The sequence below is a fragment of the Fusarium proliferatum genome (assembly GCF_900067095.1).
Source record: "Fusarium proliferatum ET1 genome assembly, contig: FPRO_scaffold001, whole genome shotgun sequence".
Taxonomy (NCBI): domain Eukaryota; kingdom Fungi; phylum Ascomycota; class Sordariomycetes; order Hypocreales; family Nectriaceae; genus Fusarium; species Fusarium proliferatum.
This window is the reverse complement of record NW_022194790.1, coordinates 269,127-290,341: the sequence shown is the minus strand read 5'-3', so window position 1 is coordinate 290,341 and position 21,215 is coordinate 269,127. Positions and strand designations below refer to the sequence as shown.

The window sequence follows — 21,215 nt, the reverse complement described above, 5'->3', positions numbered from 1 at the left end:
CTTCTACACTTCCGCCTGTATTTTCACATTTATTCTTCGCAGCTGTCCTGGCCACCTTTACCATCATCAACACCCAATCCTTAAACAATAGTCATGATTAGCAAACTGTACAAACCTGAAGAGGAAGTCTGTGTAAGTATCCCTACCAGGCTTAACTACACTTTCTTACAAAAGACAACGCAGTATGGCGACGGTCGCGAACTGCAGCTTTTAGACTTTGTCAAAAGCCATCCTCGCTTCAATCTGATGGAGAATAATCCGAGCGAGGTGCTATCTGCTATAGATGAGTTTGGTCACCAGGAGAACTTCCTCATGAACGTAGGAAAAAGCAAAGGTGCCATAGTCACTAATATCATCGCGGAGAGGTCCCCAGCGCTCATGGTGGAGCTGGGGGGATATATCGGGTACTCTGCCATACTCTTTGGTGACGCACTCAAGAAGGCAGGCGGCCAGAAGTACATAAGCCTCGAGATTAATGAGACGTTTGCTTCTGTGGCATCGTTTTTAATTTCGATCGCTGGGTTGAACGACATTGTCGAGGTCAGGGTTGGCCCATGCGTCGCTTCGTTACAGAGGATTCGAGAAGAAAATTTGAATCTCCAAATCGACTTGCTTTTCCTTGATCACCAAAAGTCGGCGTATGTTGCCGACCTGATGCTCTGTGAGGAGCTTTCCCTGATTCGTTCTGGTTCCATAGTTGTGGCCGACAATGTCATATCTCCAGGAGCGCCCTTCTACCTTGATTATATCCGAGGCTCCCAACAAGAGAAGGAACAGCTGCGTGGTCAGTTGGCCAAGGAGGATGAGCGATTGTTACGCCTTGGGAACTGCAGTCTAAAGTACACCTCTAGACTTCATAAAGGCTTTGAGCCGACCGGAGAACCTGTGAGTGGGTTGGTTTCGCTCTGTTGTTATTTCCCATCTTGACACCGTCAGCTCTACTTATCTATCATTCCAAAGACGTTCCAGATTTGCTATACTAATATCTTTATGCTCCTAGGACGGTGTTGAAGAGTCAGTCTGCGCTTAGGCTCTAGATAGCTTATCGAAGCTTCCTCCTTACCCTAGATAAACGAGGAAAATGGTATGGCACAGCTCTGGGGATGAGCTGGGTAACATACAGTCAAACTTTTTGATCTCGTTGTCTTAATATTCTTTGATCATCATCAATCTAATTTGCAAGCCTCTGGTCTATCTGAACACCCAATCATCTCGTTCTTCGCATTTCTTCACAAGCATATATTGAATGAACAGAGGAGAAGCCGGCGGCATGATGAAAGTGAACTCATGTTAATAATAGTTAGAGTGCTTATAATATTCCCATCATCCGATATATGTTTCTTATTCGGAAGAAAGATGAGAGCAACCATTTTATATAGCTGAATAGTTGGCTACTGTGCCCGGGGGTTCTTTGCTTCTTCTTGAAGCGAAAAATATGGTTTTCTTCTTACAAATAGCCCCTCAAACGTCTAAATTGAGACTACAGACCTACTTCATTGTTTCAGCGGCTGAAAAACAACGAAGGGGCAAAGAAAAAAAAAAAAGTGAACCGAGAGCGGGTTCGCACACAGAGCGCTACAAAATGTTCTAGCCAAGTTTGAAATTGGTTTTGTTTATCTTGCTTGCTATTTCACCAACCCCTTTCCTAAACTTATGCATGCTGAGAGAGGGCCACCTGAGACATGATTTCACCGATGTGATTGATCAGCTTTTCCTGCCTCAGCCACATAGTCATTAAAATCCGGTTCTGTGTGTTTTATCTCGTAGATCTGGGCGTGGCAGACTCTAATTCGACGGTCGTGACCGACTTTTTGTCTGGTGGTATGGCCTACGGCACGATGATGTGAGTTTGTTTCAAGCTTTTCTTGGATGGGGGTTACAGTTGGTGATGGCTAGAATAGATGGCACAGCAAACCCGAGGCGTTTATCTCAAGGTTAATTTCAAGACATTCATTATCACATGGTCAGGAGTGGGCCAGTGCTACAGGCAAGAGAGACAGAATTGCAACATCTGGCTTGAGCGAGATAAATCGTGCTCCTCTTTCCCACAAAGCACCAGCCCGGTGTAAGGCTATACCATTACACTTCACTCAAGGATCCTGGATACCTAGCTGGAATATCATATCCACCGGCTTGAACAAGGAAGACATGTAGTATGAGTCGCTTTCTTTTCATTCCCATGACTGGCGTAGCAAGGACGCCTGGCTTGCTCTGCATATCCTTGGCTTTGAATCAGCAGGCGCATGGAGGATGTGTAAAAACAAGATAATCCTTATTATCTTCCGATCGGTATGACATTAGCACCTAATCTATGGCTCGATTCGATTGATATCCATCGCGTGACGCACCTCACTACCCAATACACAATGTTTGGCTCGCCATTATTTAAGTACAAACATTTTCATATTATGCTTCTATCTGTAACTCACACTTCATTCTCGAGTAGTCATGCGTCATCTTTCAGACGTAGTCGAAGCGTTAGCTCACCAAGCAGCAGATAAATGCTGGGTGAGGATAATGCAAACCTTTGAAGAACGGCAAGCATTTTGCGATATTACCTGGTCGGGTCTACAAAGTGCCGTCATAAACTTTTCTTCTTTCATGAAAAATGAGACTGCAGATGTTAATGGTCGCTCGACCTTGGCTTATCTTGCCACCAGCGATGTCCGTTGCGCTGCTGCCATTATTGCTGCGATCAGAACAGGCACTCGGGTCAGTGTTGCATACCTTGACAATGGAAGGGAACCATATCATAGTTAGCTGACTCTGGAGACAAATAGCTCTTGATTCTGTCGTCTAGAAACTCGGTCGATGTCAACCAAGGGCTGCTTGATACAACTGCATGCAGGCATCTATTGTACGGCTCAGGATTTGAGCAACAAGCCAGCAAGCTTTCAGGGCTACTACCGGGGCTTCAATGTCACAAATTGAAAGCCTACCAAGACTACTTTGAGACCGTTGGCCGTGATAAGCAGGATAATTCGCCACATGAATTTGAGAGTGGTGAAACAGCCCTGATCCTTCATTCGAGTGGTACAACTGGTCGGCCCAAACCTATTGAAATCACATACGGCGCACTGGCTCAGATGGACGAGACTGAAGAAATGCCTAGTCCGGATGGTCGAAAGAACAAATACAGCGACATGTTCTCGAATGACACATTAGTCACGACTCTTCCCTTCTCTCATGTGATGGGGCTTACAACGCTTGCCCGTTCTATCTACTCCCAAGGACCACTAGTCCTTTTACCACAAGGAAAGCCCCCTACAGCTCACGACATGATGACGGCAATCCGACAGTCCGGAGCATTATTAGCAATCTTCGTACCATCTATGCTTCAGGAAGTCTGCGACATGTCTGAGGGGCTGGATACTCTCTCGTCCTTGAAAGGCGTTTGGTACGGTGGTGGACCACTCAATCACGCCTGCGGAGACAAAGTCTCCCGAGTTACCAAGCTCCTCTGTGGCTATGGGTCTACCGAGATGATGACGGTGTTTACGCTCACTCCGCTTCATGATGAGGACTGGGAGTATCTTGAGTGGCACCCTGAGGCAGGAGTAGTCATGGAAGAGGTGACAGAAACGGTCTTCGAAATGGTCATAGAAAGGAAATCAGACTGGAGATGGCAGCCTGTGTTCTACAATTATCCAAATTTGTCCAACTGGCGATCGAAAGACCTATTCGAGAGGCATCCATCAAACGGGGAATTATGGCGCTATGTTGGCAGAATTGATGACCTGATTGTACTCAGCAACGGGGAAAAGATAAATCCAGCGAGTATCGAAGCAGGCATCAAGCAGCATTCCCTCGTCACAGACGCCTTCGTCTTCGGTTCTGGCAGGTTCAACCTGGGCATCCTTCTCGAGCTCAGCGAAAGCCAGACTGAACCAGAGAGCGTCCAAGAACGCATCGATGAAGTTTGGCCGACTCTGAGAAAGGTCAACGACGGCATGCCGGGTCATGCCAAGGTCTTAAGATCCATGATCCTTCTTTCTCTTCCCGAGAAACCGTTCGCACGAAGTCCAAAAGGCTCAGTCAATCGTCAAGCCACCTTGGAGCTTTATAAGAGCGAGATTGAGGACTTATATGAGGGCAAAGAAAACCTTCCTGATCATAAAGCCTCTCTGCCAGATACGGAGGATTCATCTCGACGCTTGACAAATGAGATCGTTGAATCAGTGAAGACGGTTCTTGGCCACCAAGAAGATCCTCCTATTGACCAGGATCTGTTCGAACTTGGCCTGGATTCATTAATGGCCTTGGAGCTGGCCGACAAGATTCAGGAATCGTTTGCTAAGATTGGCAGTACATCTCACGAATGTACTGCTGAAAGCCTTTACAGATTCCCCACCATCAGGAAACTTGTTGACAATCTATCACAACCCGCAACATCCGATGATACCTCCTCTGATCAGGAAAGTGGTGTGAAGCCTTCGAGGGAGGAGAATATGTCTCGCTTAATACACAAGTACACAGCAGTGCTTGGACTAAGCCGTGCAGCACCTTCTGAAAACAAGTCGACAGTTGTCTTGACGGGTTCAACTGGACATCTTGGGTCCTACATTCTCTCCTCATTGCTCGACAGAAAGGATATCGGCATTATCTACTGTCTTAACCGATCAGCAGACGCCGAGACTAAACAGAAGAAACGATTTCAGAGCATGGGTCTTGGTTTCCATGATTCATTCAATGATACCATTGAATTTATTCACTGTGATTTCAATCAAAATATGCTTGGCATCTCTGCCGACAAGTTTGACGAAATTCGGACAAGCATGACGCAATTTATTCATTGTGCGTGGCCAGTCGATTTCAACAAGTCACTCGAAACCTTTGAGAAAACTGCAATCACGGGAATGGCAAATTGCATATCATTTGCTTCTGAGGCTGAGAAAAAGCCCGCATTTATATTCATCTCTTCGATTGCCAGTGTTGGTAATTGGAGCGTGATTCATGCTGGCCAAAACCAAGATCCATGCATTGTGCCCGAATTGTGCATCTCAGACAACAGCGCCCCCCTACACCAGGGTTATGGAGAGTCTAAGCACGTCGCAAGCTGTATCTTGGCCAACGCTGTGGAGAAGCTAGGTATACGAGCCGCCATCATACGTGTTGGTCAGCTCTGTGGGCCACGCAGCGGAGAAGGGAGATGGAACGATTCTGGTAGGGCTTCACCTATGTACTCCCTTGAATGAATTGCTAACACTTTTTTACCTTTAGAATGGGTTCCTGCCTTGATAAAATCTTCAATTACGCTTGGAAAGCTTCCTCGTTCGTTGGGGAACCACTCCGTTCACTGGGTACCTATCGATACGGCTGCTTCCACTATTGTGGACATATCAATGTCATCGGACTGTTCGCGTGCCTCGAATGTTGCTAGCAGAGGAGGCGTGCCATTGTCATGCTACAACTTGGTAAACCCTCATATCGCTGACTGGGGTGATCTTATCCCTGCTGTGCAAGAGTACCACAAAAGCCTTGGCAATACCGATACTAATTTGGAAATTGTCAATCTTGGAGACTGGATCCAAGATTTGGAAAACAAAGGTGGCGCCTCTAATCAGGTACATTCGTTACCCGCGATCAAATTACTGCCGCTTTTCAAAGACCTCAATAAGCATACAGACGCTGCCCTGCGATTCTCTCTAGAAAATACGTCTCGGGTCTCTGCAGCATTCGAGAAGTTGGGGCCGATCAGCAAGCAGGACATGTCAAAATGGCTCGCGGCTTGGAACTTCACGGATTGATGCAACGTGTAGTGCAAGAAACTGTCATTACGGCTGAAACTCTAGCTTTCATTTTAATGCAAATTTGTCAAGAAACTTCTCAGATACCTGGGCGCTATGACTAGTCTGTGAAATAGTTGTTCTTTTACACTCGAATTGGCCGAATGGTGTGTTTTCATTGCTATTCAGGTCTTGTCTATGAGGTCATGTTCCTATCGCCTCGACCACTCGAATTTCTTGAATGAATCTTAAAACATCCCTCCTACCCAAGCTAGCTGATGAATCGTGGCAGAACGTTCGATCCGATCCGATTGTTTTGTTATTGGCCGCTCTGGAACGGCACGGCATGGGAATGAAAACTTTATGTGATAACAAGACAAGGGACTGAGACCCCATGACGCCACCGAATGCGCCATCGTACTACAGTGGAGATTGATGGCCGTCGTGGTTTCTGCTGCTATATGAACTGTTCTTTACTTACGTATTTTGTAAATATCAATTTTGGCACTGCCAAGCATAATACGTCTTGAGTGGTTATGTGAGCTGATCTTATTATCACGAGAATTGTTCGCAGGTTATATCAACACGACTGCCATCACAAACATATGGTATGTAAATTTTATTGTGATGTGCACAACAACGCTTTACAGAATTGAATCCTGCCATTTCCGCATCACTTAAATATAAACCATCCTTACGGTAAGCCATATAACATCATATCAAATACACATTCTTCCCTGCTTCCTCTTCTCGGACATGAAACTGAGAAGGCGAATGAAATTGGAACTAATGACATATTTGCGTAAGATTACAGACCCCGAAGCCGAACCTGACGTAATGATGCCCAGGATGGGCATGTGAGCATTCAGGTTAAGAATGGCTTCCGAATCCATTTCGGTCCAATAGGGCTTAGCCTTGTCGATTGACATAAAAAGCTATTCCTCCGTGTATATAATAAGGAGTGAAAGCAACAGTGTAAACAGACTCGAAACCACCGAGAGCAAAAATATGAAAGCCACCGAGCGTATTTCGCAATTCTGTATGCGTGCGACCCAAGAGTCCGGCATTTGTGGATTTGTAGGCTGATTAGCGAGTAGGCTTTGTATAAGCTCTTGAATAGGTGTTGGTAGAACGTCTGGATCTTCTGCCGCTGTTAACCGTATTAAAAGACTTCGGAGTCTGTGTTCTCTGATCATATTGAGCACAAACCCAGCTGCCGGTAAGCTAAAAGCTCCTCCAAGACATCTGGAAGTGTACATAAGCGAGGTTGCCGGCGCTTGTACATCTGTCGGAATAGCTCCTAACAGCTTGACCAGGCTTATAGTTGTCACGCCACCGAATCCAAATCCCCATATGAATGTGAACACAAGCTGATGAATCCTGACGAAACCTGAATGAGTAGAAAGAGATATTCCAAAAGGTCCCATGCACATAACTACCGATGAAGCCAGTAATAAATGCGAGCTTTTGTGTCGGGATAGGAGCGCTCCTGTAAGTAGGGATCCTACTGCAGCGCCTATAGTCAGAGGGCTTAAGCACCAGCCCACAACTTCCAAAGAGACATCCTCCTGAAGAGACATGAGTATTGGTAAGTAAAATTCGCCAATAAAATAACTGAATAGTGATAAAAAGTTCATCAAACAGATATAACCAATGCTAGGGGGATTAGTAAGGAGCTTGAGTGGTAGTAAGGGTCTGTCAGCCACAAAAATGCTGTGATAAATAAAACCTGAAAGGCTGATGCAGGATATAGTAAACCCAAATGCATTTACCATGAGATTCAGATTTGAGTTACCAAAGTCAAGTTGCTGAGCGGATGCCAATAACAATCCCAACCCTATGCATAGGAGTGTTGCTCCTACTATGTCCAAGCTCCCCTGGCCCAAACTTGTCGTTGGAAGAAGGGGGCAGTCCTCGCTACCGGTGCTTAGCAAACTCTCATTGTCGGGACTTCTACGCCCGCCCGGATCATCATTCGGCTCTGGTATAAGTACCGCTCCGACCATGAGAAGAAAGGCAGGGGCGATAAGAGTCAGAAACGATCCTCTCCAGGACCAGTAATAGGCCGTAAGCCCACCAAATAGGCCCCCAAGTGAATATCCAGATGCAAATGTGATGTTGTTGATGCCTTGCCAAAGTCCCCTCCTCTCTTTTGGGGTTATATCCGTTAAAATGATAGTAGGCATAATAGTGCAGGCGCCCCCTCCGACCCCAGATAGAAATCGGCCAGCCACAAGCACTGTAAATGATTTTGCAGTGCCACAGATAATAGTCCCCAATAAAAGAGTTATACATCCAATCAATAAGCAGGTCCTTCGTGTATATATATCAGAGAACTGGCCACATAGAGGCTGGACCAAGGCAGTTGCGATAAGATAACTGGCACCTAGCCACGCGATGACAGAGGAAGCTCCCAGGTCGTCCATGATTACACGCGTGAGAGTCGCCACGATAGTTCCATCTATAGATACAATAACAAGATTGATTAGAAACATGGATATAGCTTACACAAGTTAAAAGATTAGGGTCCACTAACCAAATGCCCCAACCAGGTTTGCTAGAAGGAGAATACTCAGAATGAGAACAAATCGAGATCTACTTAATGAAAAAGCCTGATATGCAGGCGCAGTAGGAGCAGCATTATGTGCATTGGCTCTACTATAACATGACTCAGAGTCGGGCATAATGCGTCTGCGTCGGGGCGAATCAGGGCTTCTGGGTGTAAAGTGATAATGACTGATCAAGAGCGTTGTCAAGTTGTTGACTGTTTCGTCAAGGTTCTACCAGATGGAGAGAGATGCAAGAACAATCTACTAGTTAGCTTGCAATGCCACTATGTAAAGAGAATAACAAGAGGGTATGTTTATATACGTGCGTGAGTGGCGTGCGTTGATGGGAAGGGGGAATCCGTGCGGTTAGAATGAGAGCGGTGAGGAGTTGCAGCCGTCTGGATTGTCTCATTCTAGGCCGAGATAAGGGCCTTGATCGGCGTGTATGAAACATCTCAATTGTATGAGCGGTGAGAATCGGTTCCTTTTGCAGTGGTTTTGTAATTTACGGCATGTCAGTAATGCTCATCATGGCGCAGAATCGTCAAGTAACCGCAGGCACGACTGCTTATGCCAGTTGTGCGACTCAAAGAGGAACAAAGAGGCAGCGGCAGCGAAAATGGTTCACTGGCCCCGAGAAGCATGACCCACCTTTATGATGGGGGCTTCAATCTGAATCCTGCGTATTGTTATTCTTCTCCCGTGCTGATATGCAAGTCTCAGCCGGCTTTATAAGCTTCTCATACCGCTATTCGGAACACAGACTTTTTCTTCCAGCTTATCAGCTTTAGTACCTCTCTGCAGGATTTACAAAATTTAGTTTATTTCAGTGCAGTAAAAAACAAGGCTAGTCTCTTTTCAATGCTAGTCTATTTTACCAGTCTCATTACAAGTCCAAGACAGTCTACAGAAAAGGGCAACTTGTGCTAGGGAACAAGCATCGGCATGACTTCTTATTTACTCTTTTCTTTTCTTTCGGATTTGCATTATTAATGAACTTACTCGAACGATTAAACTTTTTCCAAAATTAGTAAACAGCAGGTTCTATAAGAGTACTGTTCCTATATACTAGTTACTCGTGATTAGCTGGACCGTAGCATTCTCCGCCGGTTGGCCGTCAAGACTTTTATGGGCAGCCGGACCTAAATATACAACAAGCAGGGTAGACTAGATAGAGATTAAACGTAAGATCCAGAAGGACGCTATGCGGTAGTTACGAGGAGGCTCGATACGATAATATGGGTTATATATTCCCACGCTGGGTGGACAAAGATCTAAACCGAGGTAAAAAGTGAAGCTAAGTAATGTCATCAAGAAGCGTGGAGTTCCAGCCTTAGTTATTACAGCACTTTCCGTCGAGTAAGCAAGACCAGGGAGCATGTAGAGGGGATTCAACCTAACGGTTATTAAGATTCGGCAGGAATCAGGGCATAAGCTAAAACTTATATTTTTGTAACCATTAGGACTAGACACAATTTTCTAGCGATAATCATGTTTGTCACATAAGTAAAATCTTGACATGTATACCCAAAACCCTGAATTATCTTAGTAAAGAATAATTCCCTTGGTGGATCATTGTAGCATCTCAGACTGAAGGCATGGACAGAGGCCCAGTTTGTAGCCAACGTCAATCCCTCGTATAACCGTGCGCAAAAACCCTCCTTTGACTACTTTACGGCTTGAAAACTCCACTGAAGACTTATATAATGATTGGGGACTCCTCGGGGATAAACGGCCTTGGGGCTAACCTAGCCCATTACTGCTTGGTTAAAGGCCAGGCACAAGGATGGCTGAGTGGGAAGATCTGATATCCCTCTCTCGTCTCGGCTTCCCTCATGATTTTAAGGCCTCAATAATAGGCACTACATATGCCTGTAGTTTGATACGCGTTTAAAAATTGTAATGGCGATTGAGATTGCCTTTTTGGTATGAAAATCGTAGGTGAACCTATTTTGTCCCGCTTCACCTCGATGCCTATATCTTTTTAGGTATAGGCCCTTCAAAGCTGACCGTTTGGTGTGAACTTATGCTTGCTCATGGCGCCCAAGATGCTCTACTAATCCAAGAACTTTATTGTATCTAGGGTAATCACATTCATTCATAACCTAAAGAATGATGTTTTATTAGCTAGCAGGAGATACATGTTGGTCTTCACTCAATCCTAGGTGGACTCGCTGGGAAGATACTGCAGTTCCTTCTACAGGATCCTCCATCTTCTCAAGGTGTTCCTTAGATGCAGGAACTTCATCTGGCAGATGAACCTGGAGTCCGTAGCAGTAAGTAGCAAGTAGTTATGTATGTCATGAGAGCTTAGGGCGACTATAGGCTTTTTTTCCCCTATTGCGACAGTTCAACTGGCTAACATGTTATAATATTAAGTTACATCGACTTTCAACATGCTCCATAAGCGCAAGGATTGCACGCCGATAAGCAGCTGATCTAGTACATACCATTGTGCTGCTGCGGTGTCTTCCATCTCATCTCTTCGCCTAGCATACGCTTCAGCCCAGCACATATCTTTGCATCCTTACAATGTGGAGTCACGTCAATAAACTGCGGGAGTCTCGTTGAAGTTGCCTGCTGATAGCTGTTTTGTGCTGGTCGCAAGTTAACCTTGCGACTTCAACCATGACGTTCAGACGGCTTCAAGAGACCTTTATCGTGTAGTCCGTCAGGCTAAGAGGCCTGGAAAAGTTGTCGCTCTGACGCGTCTAGAGCGAGGCGATAGTTTTCAAGTACGTTCCTCCGCTGGTCAGACCGCAACAAATTACTCGGGTACGGCAACTTCGCTTCGGCAGCTGGTACGGGTCCATCTTGAGTATTTCAGCTAACCATTCTGGATTGCGTAGTAGTGGATCGGTCGGTTGAATGTGTCTAGCTATTCCCGTAATTGTGGATGAAAACACTTTGAGGTCGGGAAATCCGCCACGGCCACACGTTACCCCGAGAAAACATGAGTACGTAGTATGACAAAATGGCAACTCCGCCTCTATCACAATATTACAAGGGCCCAAGCCAGTCGCGAAGCGACACAGGGTGTATTTTGCTAACGTGGCGCATCAGAGCCACTGAGAGTGCTTTTGTGTCGGTCTGGACCCGTGACCCTGGTGGCCATGGAGAAAGGAAATAGCTAGTCACAGTGTGGTGTAAGCTAGGCCCGCATTATTCTGTCACTCTGAATGTGGCGGTAGATCCTCAATGTGATTGGATCGAACGAGTTCACAAGGCAGACAACGAAAACAAGGCAAATATGAGCTTTCAGCCGCACAGCGCGGTCGAGGCGCTGTTGGAATGCAGACCTTGACAGGTTTTTGAAGCGGAAGTCGCATATTCGGAGGAGCACATCCGTTCAAAATAGACGGTGGACTTTCTGAGCTGTCGCTACACATCATCAAGCCCAAGTCCCATCTGAAAGCCTTGTAGAGCCGGCAGGCTAGACTACTTGGAGCTAAAGTGCTCGCTGGAACCGCAATGTCGACGTCGGACCGGACACCTCTATTCCCACAGGTTCCCGCCTACGTCGAAGATCCTAACCATGGTTTGTTCTCTCTTGAAGAGTAAATGTTCATTACTGAGCCTAGGCAGGCATGGAGCTGCAAGACGTCGCAAGGCATGACACATTACTGTCACCCGCTGGCAATGCATCCAACTCTCAAGTCCACGTGCCCATTCCTTCAGACCTTGCGGAAGCCGCTGGCCTCAATCTCGATTCAACTACTGAGGAGAATGTCTATGAGATGGCCCATCTGACCTGTAAGCACTCTAACTCCACAGGTTCTTCGTGGTTCATGTTGTTGATCAACCTGCTTTGTAGATACACCCATATCGACTGATCCCCAGGAGTTCAACGAAAAACACCATCTGCGCCCCAAGCAATTCAAGTACGCTCGCCAGACAGAAATTCTAGTCGGCATCACGGTTTACAGTGAACCGAAGCATCTCCTTCGGCGTACGTTGCAGAGTATCGTTCATAATTTATTGTATTTAAATATCCGCCCTGAGTCAAGGATCTGGGGAAAGGGTTCTTGGACCAAAGTCGTGGTCTGCATTCTCATCGACGGTATTGAGTGTGTGGATCCTGGAGTTCTCGACGTTCTGACGAGTATTGGGCTGTATCAGAATGGACTGTGCAGAAAGACGACCGAGCAGGGAGAGGAAGTCACGGGACACCTTGTAAGTCTTATTTGACGTGCGTGTAGCCGATGGATATCTAATCGTCGTGAAGTTTGAGTTTACATCTCAGCTGGCAACGCATCTCGGCTGCGAGACATACACAGACGGTGACGGGAAAACTTCCAATATGAAGTTTCCGGTACAACTAATGCTGCTTATGAAGGCTTCGAACTGCGGGAAACTTAACTCATATCGATGGCTGTATAGTGGATTCGCTAGAGTCTTACAACCCAACATCACAGTGCACCTGGATGTCGGTACGAAGCTGGGCAAGCAAGCACTCTATAAGCTCTGGAAGGAATTCGATATCGAGCCAATGCTTGCCGCTGCCTGTGGAGAGATATCCTGTTCTTTGGGTGGGAACTGGCTCAATATTCTCAATCCTATTGTTGCGGCGCAGAACTTTGAGTACAAGGTTGGATTCCAGTTGGATAGGACGTTTGAATCTGCAACAGGCTTTCTATCACTCTTGCCGGGCGCCTGTTCTGCTTATAGGTTTGTCCTACATCGACTCTCGTGAAGTAATGCTGACTGATAGCCACTGTTTAGATACGTGGGTAGTGCTGGTAAACCGCTTGAGGATATGCTCCTCGGAGATCCAACATGGATCCAAGGCCATAACCGTGATCGCCTATCCTTATCGCCTGTCAATCTCAATCGCCATCTCGCAGACGACAGAGTCATTTGCTTCCGGATCATCAGCAAGCCAAACACTCATTGGCTCCTGAAATATGTTCCCGTCACCGCTACTACTGACATCCCCATGACGACAACGGACTTCATCAACCAAAGGCGACGATGGCTCAACGGAGCGTTTTTCTCGACTATTTATGTCTTGAAGAGATGTGGACACTTGTGGAGGTCTGAACACTCACGGATGCGCAAGTTGACCTTTTTTATCCCTATAATTCATAGTGTTCTGGCTCTTGTCCTAGCTTGGTTCTCTCTTGCAGCATTTCTACTCTCGACATTTACTATCAATAGTATCTCGGGAGATCCCCCAAAGGATGCACCCACTGGCGGATTCCCTTTCGGGAAAGCAACACCAATTGTCAACGCCGTCATTCAGATAGTGTACCTGGCGACTGTCTTGTTCCAGTTTATACTTGCCCTCGGGAGTCGACCAAGAAATCATCGAATTAGCTACATCATCTCATTCGCTATTTTCGGACTCATCCAGGCTTACCTGATAATGAATCTGGTCTATCTAGTCAAACGGGTCGCTGACTACAAGGCCGATGATACTGGATCTAGTAACTACGCCTATATCGGGGACTTCTACGCCGACATTGGCCAGAGCACCATCATCGTCGCTGCATTCTCCGTTTTCGGCGTGTATATCCTGAGCGCTCTCCTGGCACTTGATCCATGGCACCTTCTTACATCCTTTGCCCAATTTCTGTTCATATCATCTTCTTATGTCAACATTCTCAATATCTACGCTTTCAGCAACACACATGATGTCAGCTGGGGCAGAAAAGGTCGCCATGAAGATACTGAAGCGGGCCAGAGACAAGAAGGTCCAAGACCAGCTACCATCGAGAGACGATTCACGTTTTCTGACCAAGACCCTAATATTCGATCTGCAGCCACCCAGCGTGATGAGACTCCCGAAGCTAGAAATGCTGAGTATCAACAGGCGCTTTCTCGATTAGCAGCTGGAGACGAGACACTGAGTCGCGAGAAGAAGCGCCCCCAGGTTCTGGCAGTGGCCGACGCCATGATGGAGTTCCGCACAATTCTACTCGCGTCTTACATTTTCTCAAACATTTTTGTTTGTCTTATCGTCTTGAACGACAGTCTGAAGATACTGTGGTGGCTTGGAGACTCGTATTGGCACAAAGTCTGGTTCTTCCGTATCTGGTTATGGGCGAACTCGATTAGCTTTTTGATCAGGTTCGTAGGTTGTTTGTGGTATCATGTTATGCGGGTATTCAATGGACTCTTTCGCGGCACTTTTATGTAAAGTAGTTTTTACTTTTTAGTACATATAAATAGAACTTTTTTAAGTTATTAAATGCTCCTAAAATAGCTAAAGTAAATATACCTAATGAATAGATATTCTATCTATAATAGTATATATAACTATATATATTTAGTTGATACTTATATAGAGCTACTAAAAATCCTTATAATATATAGTTTAATTATTAAAGCTTGGGATTTTATAAGATAGTAAGTATACTAGCAAATAGAAACATCTAATCAAGCGTGCCAGGTAGTATACTCTTGCCTGCTGTGTCTGCTGTCAGTCAGATCATGCGAAATCCATGTAAAACTCCAATCGCAGGAGCTGGCCCTCTGCATCAGACTTGATTTATAATATCGGGAAGGATTACTCCGTTTGTGGGGACGGTGATAAATGAGAGCCGGCGGTCTGGCAGGGAATATAATCGGCCAAGACACCTATTTGTAGTTAGCACCTTCTGCACTCGAACATCCCATATCTCTGATTACGAATCATAAACAATATGATAACCAGTATTTAACCCCTATCAATGTAACTAAACAGACAGAAGCTTCCACCCACTGCCTTTTCTTCTCCTGTACAACTAGCCCGTTACATCTCGAGCAAAAACTGAGCGATCGAACGTCTTCAACAGCTAAGGGGAACTCACCATGTCTTCAAAGATCAACAAAGCATTATACGTCACGGAAGACGTGCAGTTTGTCACTCGCGATGACCTCCAACACGAAGCAGCTGCAACAAATGAGCTGCTGGTGGAGACAAGCTACTCTGGAGCGAACCCAGCGGACATTAAGCACGCCACACTGCTAGGCATCCGTCCGGCCGTGCTCGGCTATGACTTTGCAGGTCGAGTGGTCAGGGCACCGCCGGCTTCTGGCTTCAAGGAAGGGGATGCCGTCGCGGGATACACGCCGTCAGGGCTAGGCCGCCCGTTAAAGTACGGCACCCACCAAGGCTTCCTTGCTGTCCCGTGTGACATGGTGTTTAAAATCCCGCCGAACCTGACAGAGGCTCACGCAGCGGCACTTCCCATAGTTGTTATGGCTGCCGCCGACGTTGTCCACAACTTGTTCAAGCTTCCCTTGCCTACGAACCCTTCTTATTCCTCTGATCCCATTCTGATCTGGGGCGCCTCCTCAGCCGTCGGGCTTTCTATTCTACAGCTGGCACGGGCCAGTGGCTGTAAGAATATCTTTGTGACAGCTTCCCCGGCCCGTCATGACATTCTAAGGGGCCTTGGAGCAACACATACGTTTGACTACTCGTCTACAAATGTTGTGGAAGAGATTAAATCGGCTGTCAGTGCGCTTGGGAAAGGACCAATTACTCATGCTGTTGACGCAGTAGGAACGGAGGGAAAGCCGTCCTCGGCAGACCTAGTGGCTCAGAGTGTCGGCGAGCAAACAGTCCTTTGTTCCGTTGTGCTCCGCCCAGGGACCGCATTTCAGCTGCCCTTGTCCATGATAAAGGACGGGTGGAACATCCATCCAACTGGTGCTCCAGGGCCTATTACTATTCCCCCTAGGGCGGCGGCTCATTGGAATTCTTGGAGTGTTCTGCAATGGGTCATCACCAACTACGGTAAGGAGTTCGAGTTTCCGTCTATCCATGTTCTCGACGTGACCGCGGAAGAAGCGCTAGGGGAGTTGATGAAGATTCAAGATGGGAAAAGAGGGTTTGGAAAGGTCGTATTCAAACATCCCCTCAAGTAGATTATCGTAATAAACCATAGGCACCAAGTTGACCAGCTCAAGGCACCTTGTATGTTCATAGCACAATTTGCAGTGCTCCAACACTCAGCTGAAATACTTTACCATTCTCTTGGCGTTGACGCGGTTCTTTGGCCTTTTTTGTACGGATATGGAACCAACACAGCTTTCTACGGAAGTATCTGAGCTGGAGCCTTATTTAGCTGCATTGTGGCTGGATGTGTGGCAAGGAGGAAATAGAGAGGTCGCGGGGAGAGCGGCAGTAGTTTGGAGGGCGCAACAATGCGCGAATAAACCCTGCACAGGTCCGCGGGGTCTCTTCTGTCCAAGTTGTGAGCTAGATTTGTATTCTGTTGAGATTTGTGGCCGAGAGCTTAAGTCAGCAGAGGGAACTCAGTTAACCTGCTCAATTTTACCAGTATTAATCATCTCATCTTCCAGAGTATATGACATTCAGGGCGTCGAAAGCGCAGCACTTTTAATCCGTTGGAGCATCCAACACATGCTGTCTTGGTTGATAACAAGGCATCTTTGTGCCCCTTTAATATCAGTATAATTAGGCCTGGCGAACTGGTTGGCAGGAATATCGCTCAAACACGGCAATTGCGGCATGAGTTGGGTAAATAAATGGTCTACAGAAAATCTGCGCAGCCCCGGGTGGATCAGGCGAGCTGTAGAGAGCAGGCCTCTGGTTCGGAGTCTTGATCATCTCGGAGTTTCGATATAGAGACACTATGAACTTATGAAGCCTCCTTTGACTGAAACTCCGATTCATTCGCTTTCGCTGATTATCCATCCACAATCACGAACGCTCGCGTTGTGGCTAACCGAACTACGGCATGTTCTTGCCGATCTAAATCGCACGAATCCACATCTACAGATCCACACCTACGGATACAGACCTACATCTTTAGGGGCTAAGGGGCTACAGTATATCAGTTACGCTTATGTGGTTCAGAACAATACTTCGTGGGTAGTATAAGACGAGTACCTATATAAGGATGCTGAATACCCCTCCCAGGTTAAGTAACATACTTCTCATTCGCCAAATTGGCTTCTCAATTCTCTATACCATAACTTCTCTGCCGGTTTGTTTCACGACATTATGCAAATTCAAGTCAAACCCATCTTTCTGTTTCTCGGTGCGGTGTGCACTGTTGTCTGCCATCCTCTAGACTGCCTCCCAACAGTCACCATTAAGAATGGCACCATAGTTGGCGCTCGAAGCCCCACGTACAACCAAGAATTCTTCCTTGGAGTCCCATTTGCCTCTCCTCCCGTAGGAGACCTACGGCTACGGAAACCAGCGCCACCGAAAAGCTGGGATGGTATCCGTGTTACGAATACCTATAGCGACTGGTGTATGGGCGTTGATATTGGTCTGCCTGGTTTCAGCCAGAAAGTTACTGGAAACATGAGCGAGGATTGCCTCTATCTCAACATTGTGCGCCCAGCCCATGTTCCAGCGACTGCCAAGCTGCCAGTAATGGCTTGGATCCATGGCGGTGGCTTTCTTGCAGGCAGTGCCAATGACCTTCGATACAACGGCTCATTCCTCGTTGAGAATTCGGTCAAGATGGACACGCCTGTCATCTTCGTGAGTTTGAACTACCGGCTTGGTGCTCTCGGCATGATGGCTTGTTCGGAAGCCGAGAAGGCTGGGTCGACAAACCTGTTTCTACACGACCAGAGGCAGGCTCTGGCTTGGATACAAGAGAACATCGCAAATTTTGGCGGCGACCCGTCCAAGGTCACCATCTTTGGCGAATCTGCTGGTGCTATCAGTGTTGGTCTGCATCTCATTGCATACGGCGGTCGGGATGACGGGCTTTTCAGCGCAGCCATCATGGAGAGCGGCAACCCATATTATAGCAAGTTGATTACACGTGACGAAGATAAGGAGCGCAGTTTCAAGAATCTTCTGGCCACTGCCAACTGTTCTAAGGCTCTTGATTCTCTCGCCTGTCTCCGGAGTGCCCCAGTATCGTCACTGCTGGAAGCTGCTTCCGACCCTATCTCCATCGATGGAGAGATTCTTCCGGAATCGGGGGCCACAGCCATGGCCAGCGGTCATTTCATCAAGGTGCCAACCATTGTGGGGACAAATCGAAACGAGGGCACAAATATCTTCGCCCTAGTTGCCAAACCTCCAGTTAACAGCTCTAGCGACTTCCAGGCCGTCCTTGATGGCTTGAATCCTTACAGCACTATTACAGCAAAGGATCACCGAAGCATTTTGGATTTATATATGAAGGCAGCGAAGAGCCCCGGTGACGCGGGACTTGGTACCGTCTTGGCCGACTATGCAGGAGACTACTACGGGGCAACAACTCTCATGGTAGGAGACGCCGTGTTCATTGCAGGCCGTCGCAGCACAAATCAACACTTTGCTGCCCACCACGTCCCAACCTACAGCTACTTTTTCGATACTACGACCGCCGTCTTGAGTGCTCAAGAATACGGAGCGGCTCACTTCCAGGAGATCCCCTTCGTGTTCGCCAATACGCAAGGTGTCGGATGGGATGTCAACCCATTCCCAGCTGGCCATCAAGAGCCCTACCACAGACTGGCTGAGACCATGAGCCGTATGTGGATTAGTTTTGCCACGACTCATTGCCCGAACTTTCATAAGCGTACGTCGACTATCCCCGATGCCTGAAGCCTTTGCTTTTACAGCTGCTAACCCGTTTTCCCAGTATCTCATGTTGGATTGGAGTGGCCAATATATGAAGAGAAGAACCCTGTAAATTTGGCATTTACGCTGGAAGGAGTGCATAAACAAGAAGACACATGGAGAAAAGAGGCAAACGAGGTGATACTTGGGCTGATCCCGTAGTCTTGGTATTACGAGGTGGTGCTAAGATCAAAAGGTGATGGATGTTTGTATATTATTTTGGTGGCATTTTATTTATTCTGTCGCATTTATCTTTACTTACCTAACCTAGAGTATCAGAGTGCCTCGGTTATTGATATCCTTGCTCAGGCCCATAAATCGACAACCGAGCTGTTCCGATTGGCATGCTCGCATTTTGAAACACCTAGCACCCAAAAAGGTCAAGCTTAGCCGTCGATCCCAACTGTTTCCTACCAGCGCCATACCCGCTGAAAAACCTCAAGCGAAAACCGCACTCCTTAAAAGCAGGCCCAGAATCCTTCCACGCGTCTAAACACCACTTTTATTGGCGTCCTCGTTTAACAGGTCTCCGGCTTGCTTACGCCAAGCATCAGTTATCAGTAAAAAAAACATGCGACAAGCGCACTGCAAGGTAAAGACAGGCTGTCTAACATGCAAGTAAGCAGAATCAAGTCTCTGAAACACTAGTGCCCGCCTCTGACGGGACCTTGTTCTAGAATTCGAAGAGTCAAATGCGATGAGAAAAAGCCCGCTTGTCATCGCTGCACAAGCACTGGTCGGAAATGCGACGGCTACGCGCTTATGCAGAAGATCAACCCGCGAGATGTGGCGCATGGTCGGATGCTATTGCCGCGTGTCTCTACCATCGATCCGCAAGCCTTGCTCCCAGTCGAGGAACGGAGGGCGCTTGGGTATTTTCACAGTGTTATTTCGCCGCGTTTGTCGAGCGCTAGGGATGGCTACTTCTGGACCCATCTTGTGATGCAGCTCAGCGAGTCAGAGGCCGTCGTGAAACATACCATCTTATCGATAAGCTCGTTGTTTGAATCGTCTGAGGGGAAGAGTGTGGCGCCGTATACGGAGAGATTCGCTCTGCAGCACTATACACAGGCCATTCAGCGTCTCAAGACGATTCACAGCGAGCCTCTTGTGTTGCTCGTTTGCATCTTGTTCATCTGTGTGGAGTACTTGCTAGCGAATAACAAGATTGCACTGCAACATTGCCTACATGGACTTGCCATTATGGAAAAGTGCAGCAATCCTTGGGCCAGACGGTATTTAATGCCTGTCTTTAGGCGCATGACAGCAGTGCCCATGCTTTTTGGCCCTGAAGATATTGAGAGTGAGAGCATGCCAGCGTTGACTTATATGATACCAACCAAGTTCTACTGCATGGAAGACGCGCAATACATGATGGATGATATCTTCAACCGAGTGGTGCGACTCTGCCACATGAGGCATCGCGGCGTCGTTTTCGACATGACAGAAGAGTACGATACCGTCGGCACTCATCTTCAGACCTGGCAAACGCTATACGAAAAGCTCGAAGTCGATACCACCTCTTTACTATACCAAGCTCAGGAGAGATCACTTTTTATGCGTCTCAAACTTTCTTACCTCGAGTTAAGTGCCGACTTCCGATATGAGGAACATATGGGGACATTTCGCCAGGTGCTGCAACTAGCGAGCTGGCAAAGTGAAAGGTCCACCAAGCAATCCAGCCTCGAACTTGCATATACTCCCATGCTCTTCTTTACAATAATGAAGTGTCTTGATTTGAGTATCCGGCTTCCTGCGTTGCGGTTGATAAAGAAATTGGGTTCACCGACGGAGGGTATTTGCGAGAACCTACAGATGCTGACGACGAGTCGGGAGATTATTCAGCAGGAACATGGAGTGGAGATAGTTGACATTGAAAGTTAATGGGGTATTTAATAAATCATCAGACCATCTAACTTGAGGCCACGCTGGTAGCTATTACTGGGCTGAATACGAAGCACAGACGTTGCTATGAACTTCGGCACTTGTAACCGATGAGTTGAGTTAGACTTTCAAGACATGACCAGTAATATGAATACGTCAAAACTCAATATCTCGTTCCCGAGACCACTCGCATAACTGTCAAGCCCTATAAGGTTCAACGGTCGCCCTGTCATCTCAGACCGATACGACGTTAGAAAAGCTATTTAATTCGCATTTGTCACCATTTCTTTCTCGACATAGCATCACTTCTCCCCCATTCATTCGTTTTCGCAGCTCACCCCAAGTCTCTCATTCAATATGAAGTTCTTCACTCTTACCATTCTCGCCATGGTCTCAGGCACCCTGGCAATGCCTGTCGCTGCCCCTGATCTCAGCTATGCAGGCTTGGAGAAAGGTGCAAAGCCGCACGTTGGTCCTTACAAACCTGACCGTCCTTGCTTGCCTAGCCAACAGTGCCGTGGAAAGAACTAA

The 21,215-nt window shown here is 47.0% G+C and overlaps 8 protein-coding genes across 8 annotated transcripts; 7 read left to right on the top strand and 1 right to left on the bottom strand.

Moving 5' to 3' along the window:
* Positions 1–93: 93 nt before the first annotated feature.
* Positions 94–1,030, top strand: FPRO_02042 (putative catechol O-methyltransferase; the record flags this gene model as incomplete). Its single annotated transcript, XM_031220125.1, has 2 exons — positions 94–885; positions 1,001–1,030. 2 exons carry the CDS (start codon positions 94–96, stop codon positions 1,028–1,030), a joined length of 822 nt encoding a protein of 273 aa, XP_031074431.1.
* A 1,418-nt stretch (positions 1,031–2,448) lies between these two features.
* FPRO_02043 (uncharacterized protein) lies at positions 2,449–5,747 on the top strand (the record flags this gene model as incomplete). Its single annotated transcript, XM_031220014.1, has 3 exons — positions 2,449–2,712; positions 2,781–5,163; positions 5,221–5,747. 3 exons carry the CDS (start codon positions 2,449–2,451, stop codon positions 5,745–5,747), a joined length of 3,174 nt encoding a protein of 1,057 aa, XP_031074430.1.
* A 914-nt stretch (positions 5,748–6,661) lies between these two features.
* Positions 6,662–8,410, bottom strand: FPRO_02044 (uncharacterized protein; the record flags this gene model as incomplete). The annotated part of the gene is made up of 2 exons (XM_031219903.1): positions 6,662–8,187; positions 8,263–8,410. 2 exons carry the CDS (start codon positions 8,408–8,410, stop codon positions 6,662–6,664), a joined length of 1,674 nt encoding a protein of 557 aa, XP_031074429.1.
* A 3,336-nt stretch (positions 8,411–11,746) lies between these two features.
* Positions 11,747–14,414, top strand: FPRO_02045 (CHS-3 chitin synthase 3; the record flags this gene model as incomplete). The annotated part of the gene is made up of 5 exons (XM_031219792.1): positions 11,747–11,813; positions 11,861–12,028; positions 12,090–12,448; positions 12,501–12,943; positions 12,998–14,414. The coding sequence occupies 5 exons, from the start codon at positions 11,747–11,749 to the stop codon at positions 14,412–14,414; spliced, it is 2,454 nt and encodes an 817-aa protein (XP_031074428.1).
* Positions 14,415–15,067: 653 nt separating this feature from the next.
* On the top strand, positions 15,068–16,129 carry FPRO_02046 (uncharacterized protein; the record flags this gene model as incomplete). Its single annotated transcript, XM_031219681.1, has 1 exon — positions 15,068–16,129. The coding sequence occupies one exon, from the start codon at positions 15,068–15,070 to the stop codon at positions 16,127–16,129; it is 1,062 nt and encodes a 353-aa protein (XP_031074427.1).
* Positions 16,130–17,231: 1,102 nt separating this feature from the next.
* FPRO_02047 (uncharacterized protein) lies at positions 17,232–18,785 on the top strand (the record flags this gene model as incomplete). Its single annotated transcript, XM_031219570.1, has 1 exon — positions 17,232–18,785. One exon carries the CDS (start codon positions 17,232–17,234, stop codon positions 18,783–18,785), a length of 1,554 nt encoding a protein of 517 aa, XP_031074426.1.
* Positions 18,786–19,371: 586 nt separating this feature from the next.
* On the top strand, positions 19,372–20,684 carry FPRO_02048 (uncharacterized protein; the record flags this gene model as incomplete). Its single annotated transcript, XM_031219458.1, has 2 exons — positions 19,372–19,418; positions 19,478–20,684. The coding sequence occupies 2 exons, from the start codon at positions 19,372–19,374 to the stop codon at positions 20,682–20,684; spliced, it is 1,254 nt and encodes a 417-aa protein (XP_031074425.1).
* Positions 20,685–21,041: 357 nt separating this feature from the next.
* Positions 21,042–21,215, top strand: FPRO_02049 (uncharacterized protein; the record flags this gene model as incomplete). The annotated part of the gene is made up of 1 exon (XM_031219347.1): positions 21,042–21,215. The coding sequence occupies one exon, from the start codon at positions 21,042–21,044 to the stop codon at positions 21,213–21,215; it is 174 nt and encodes a 57-aa protein (XP_031074424.1).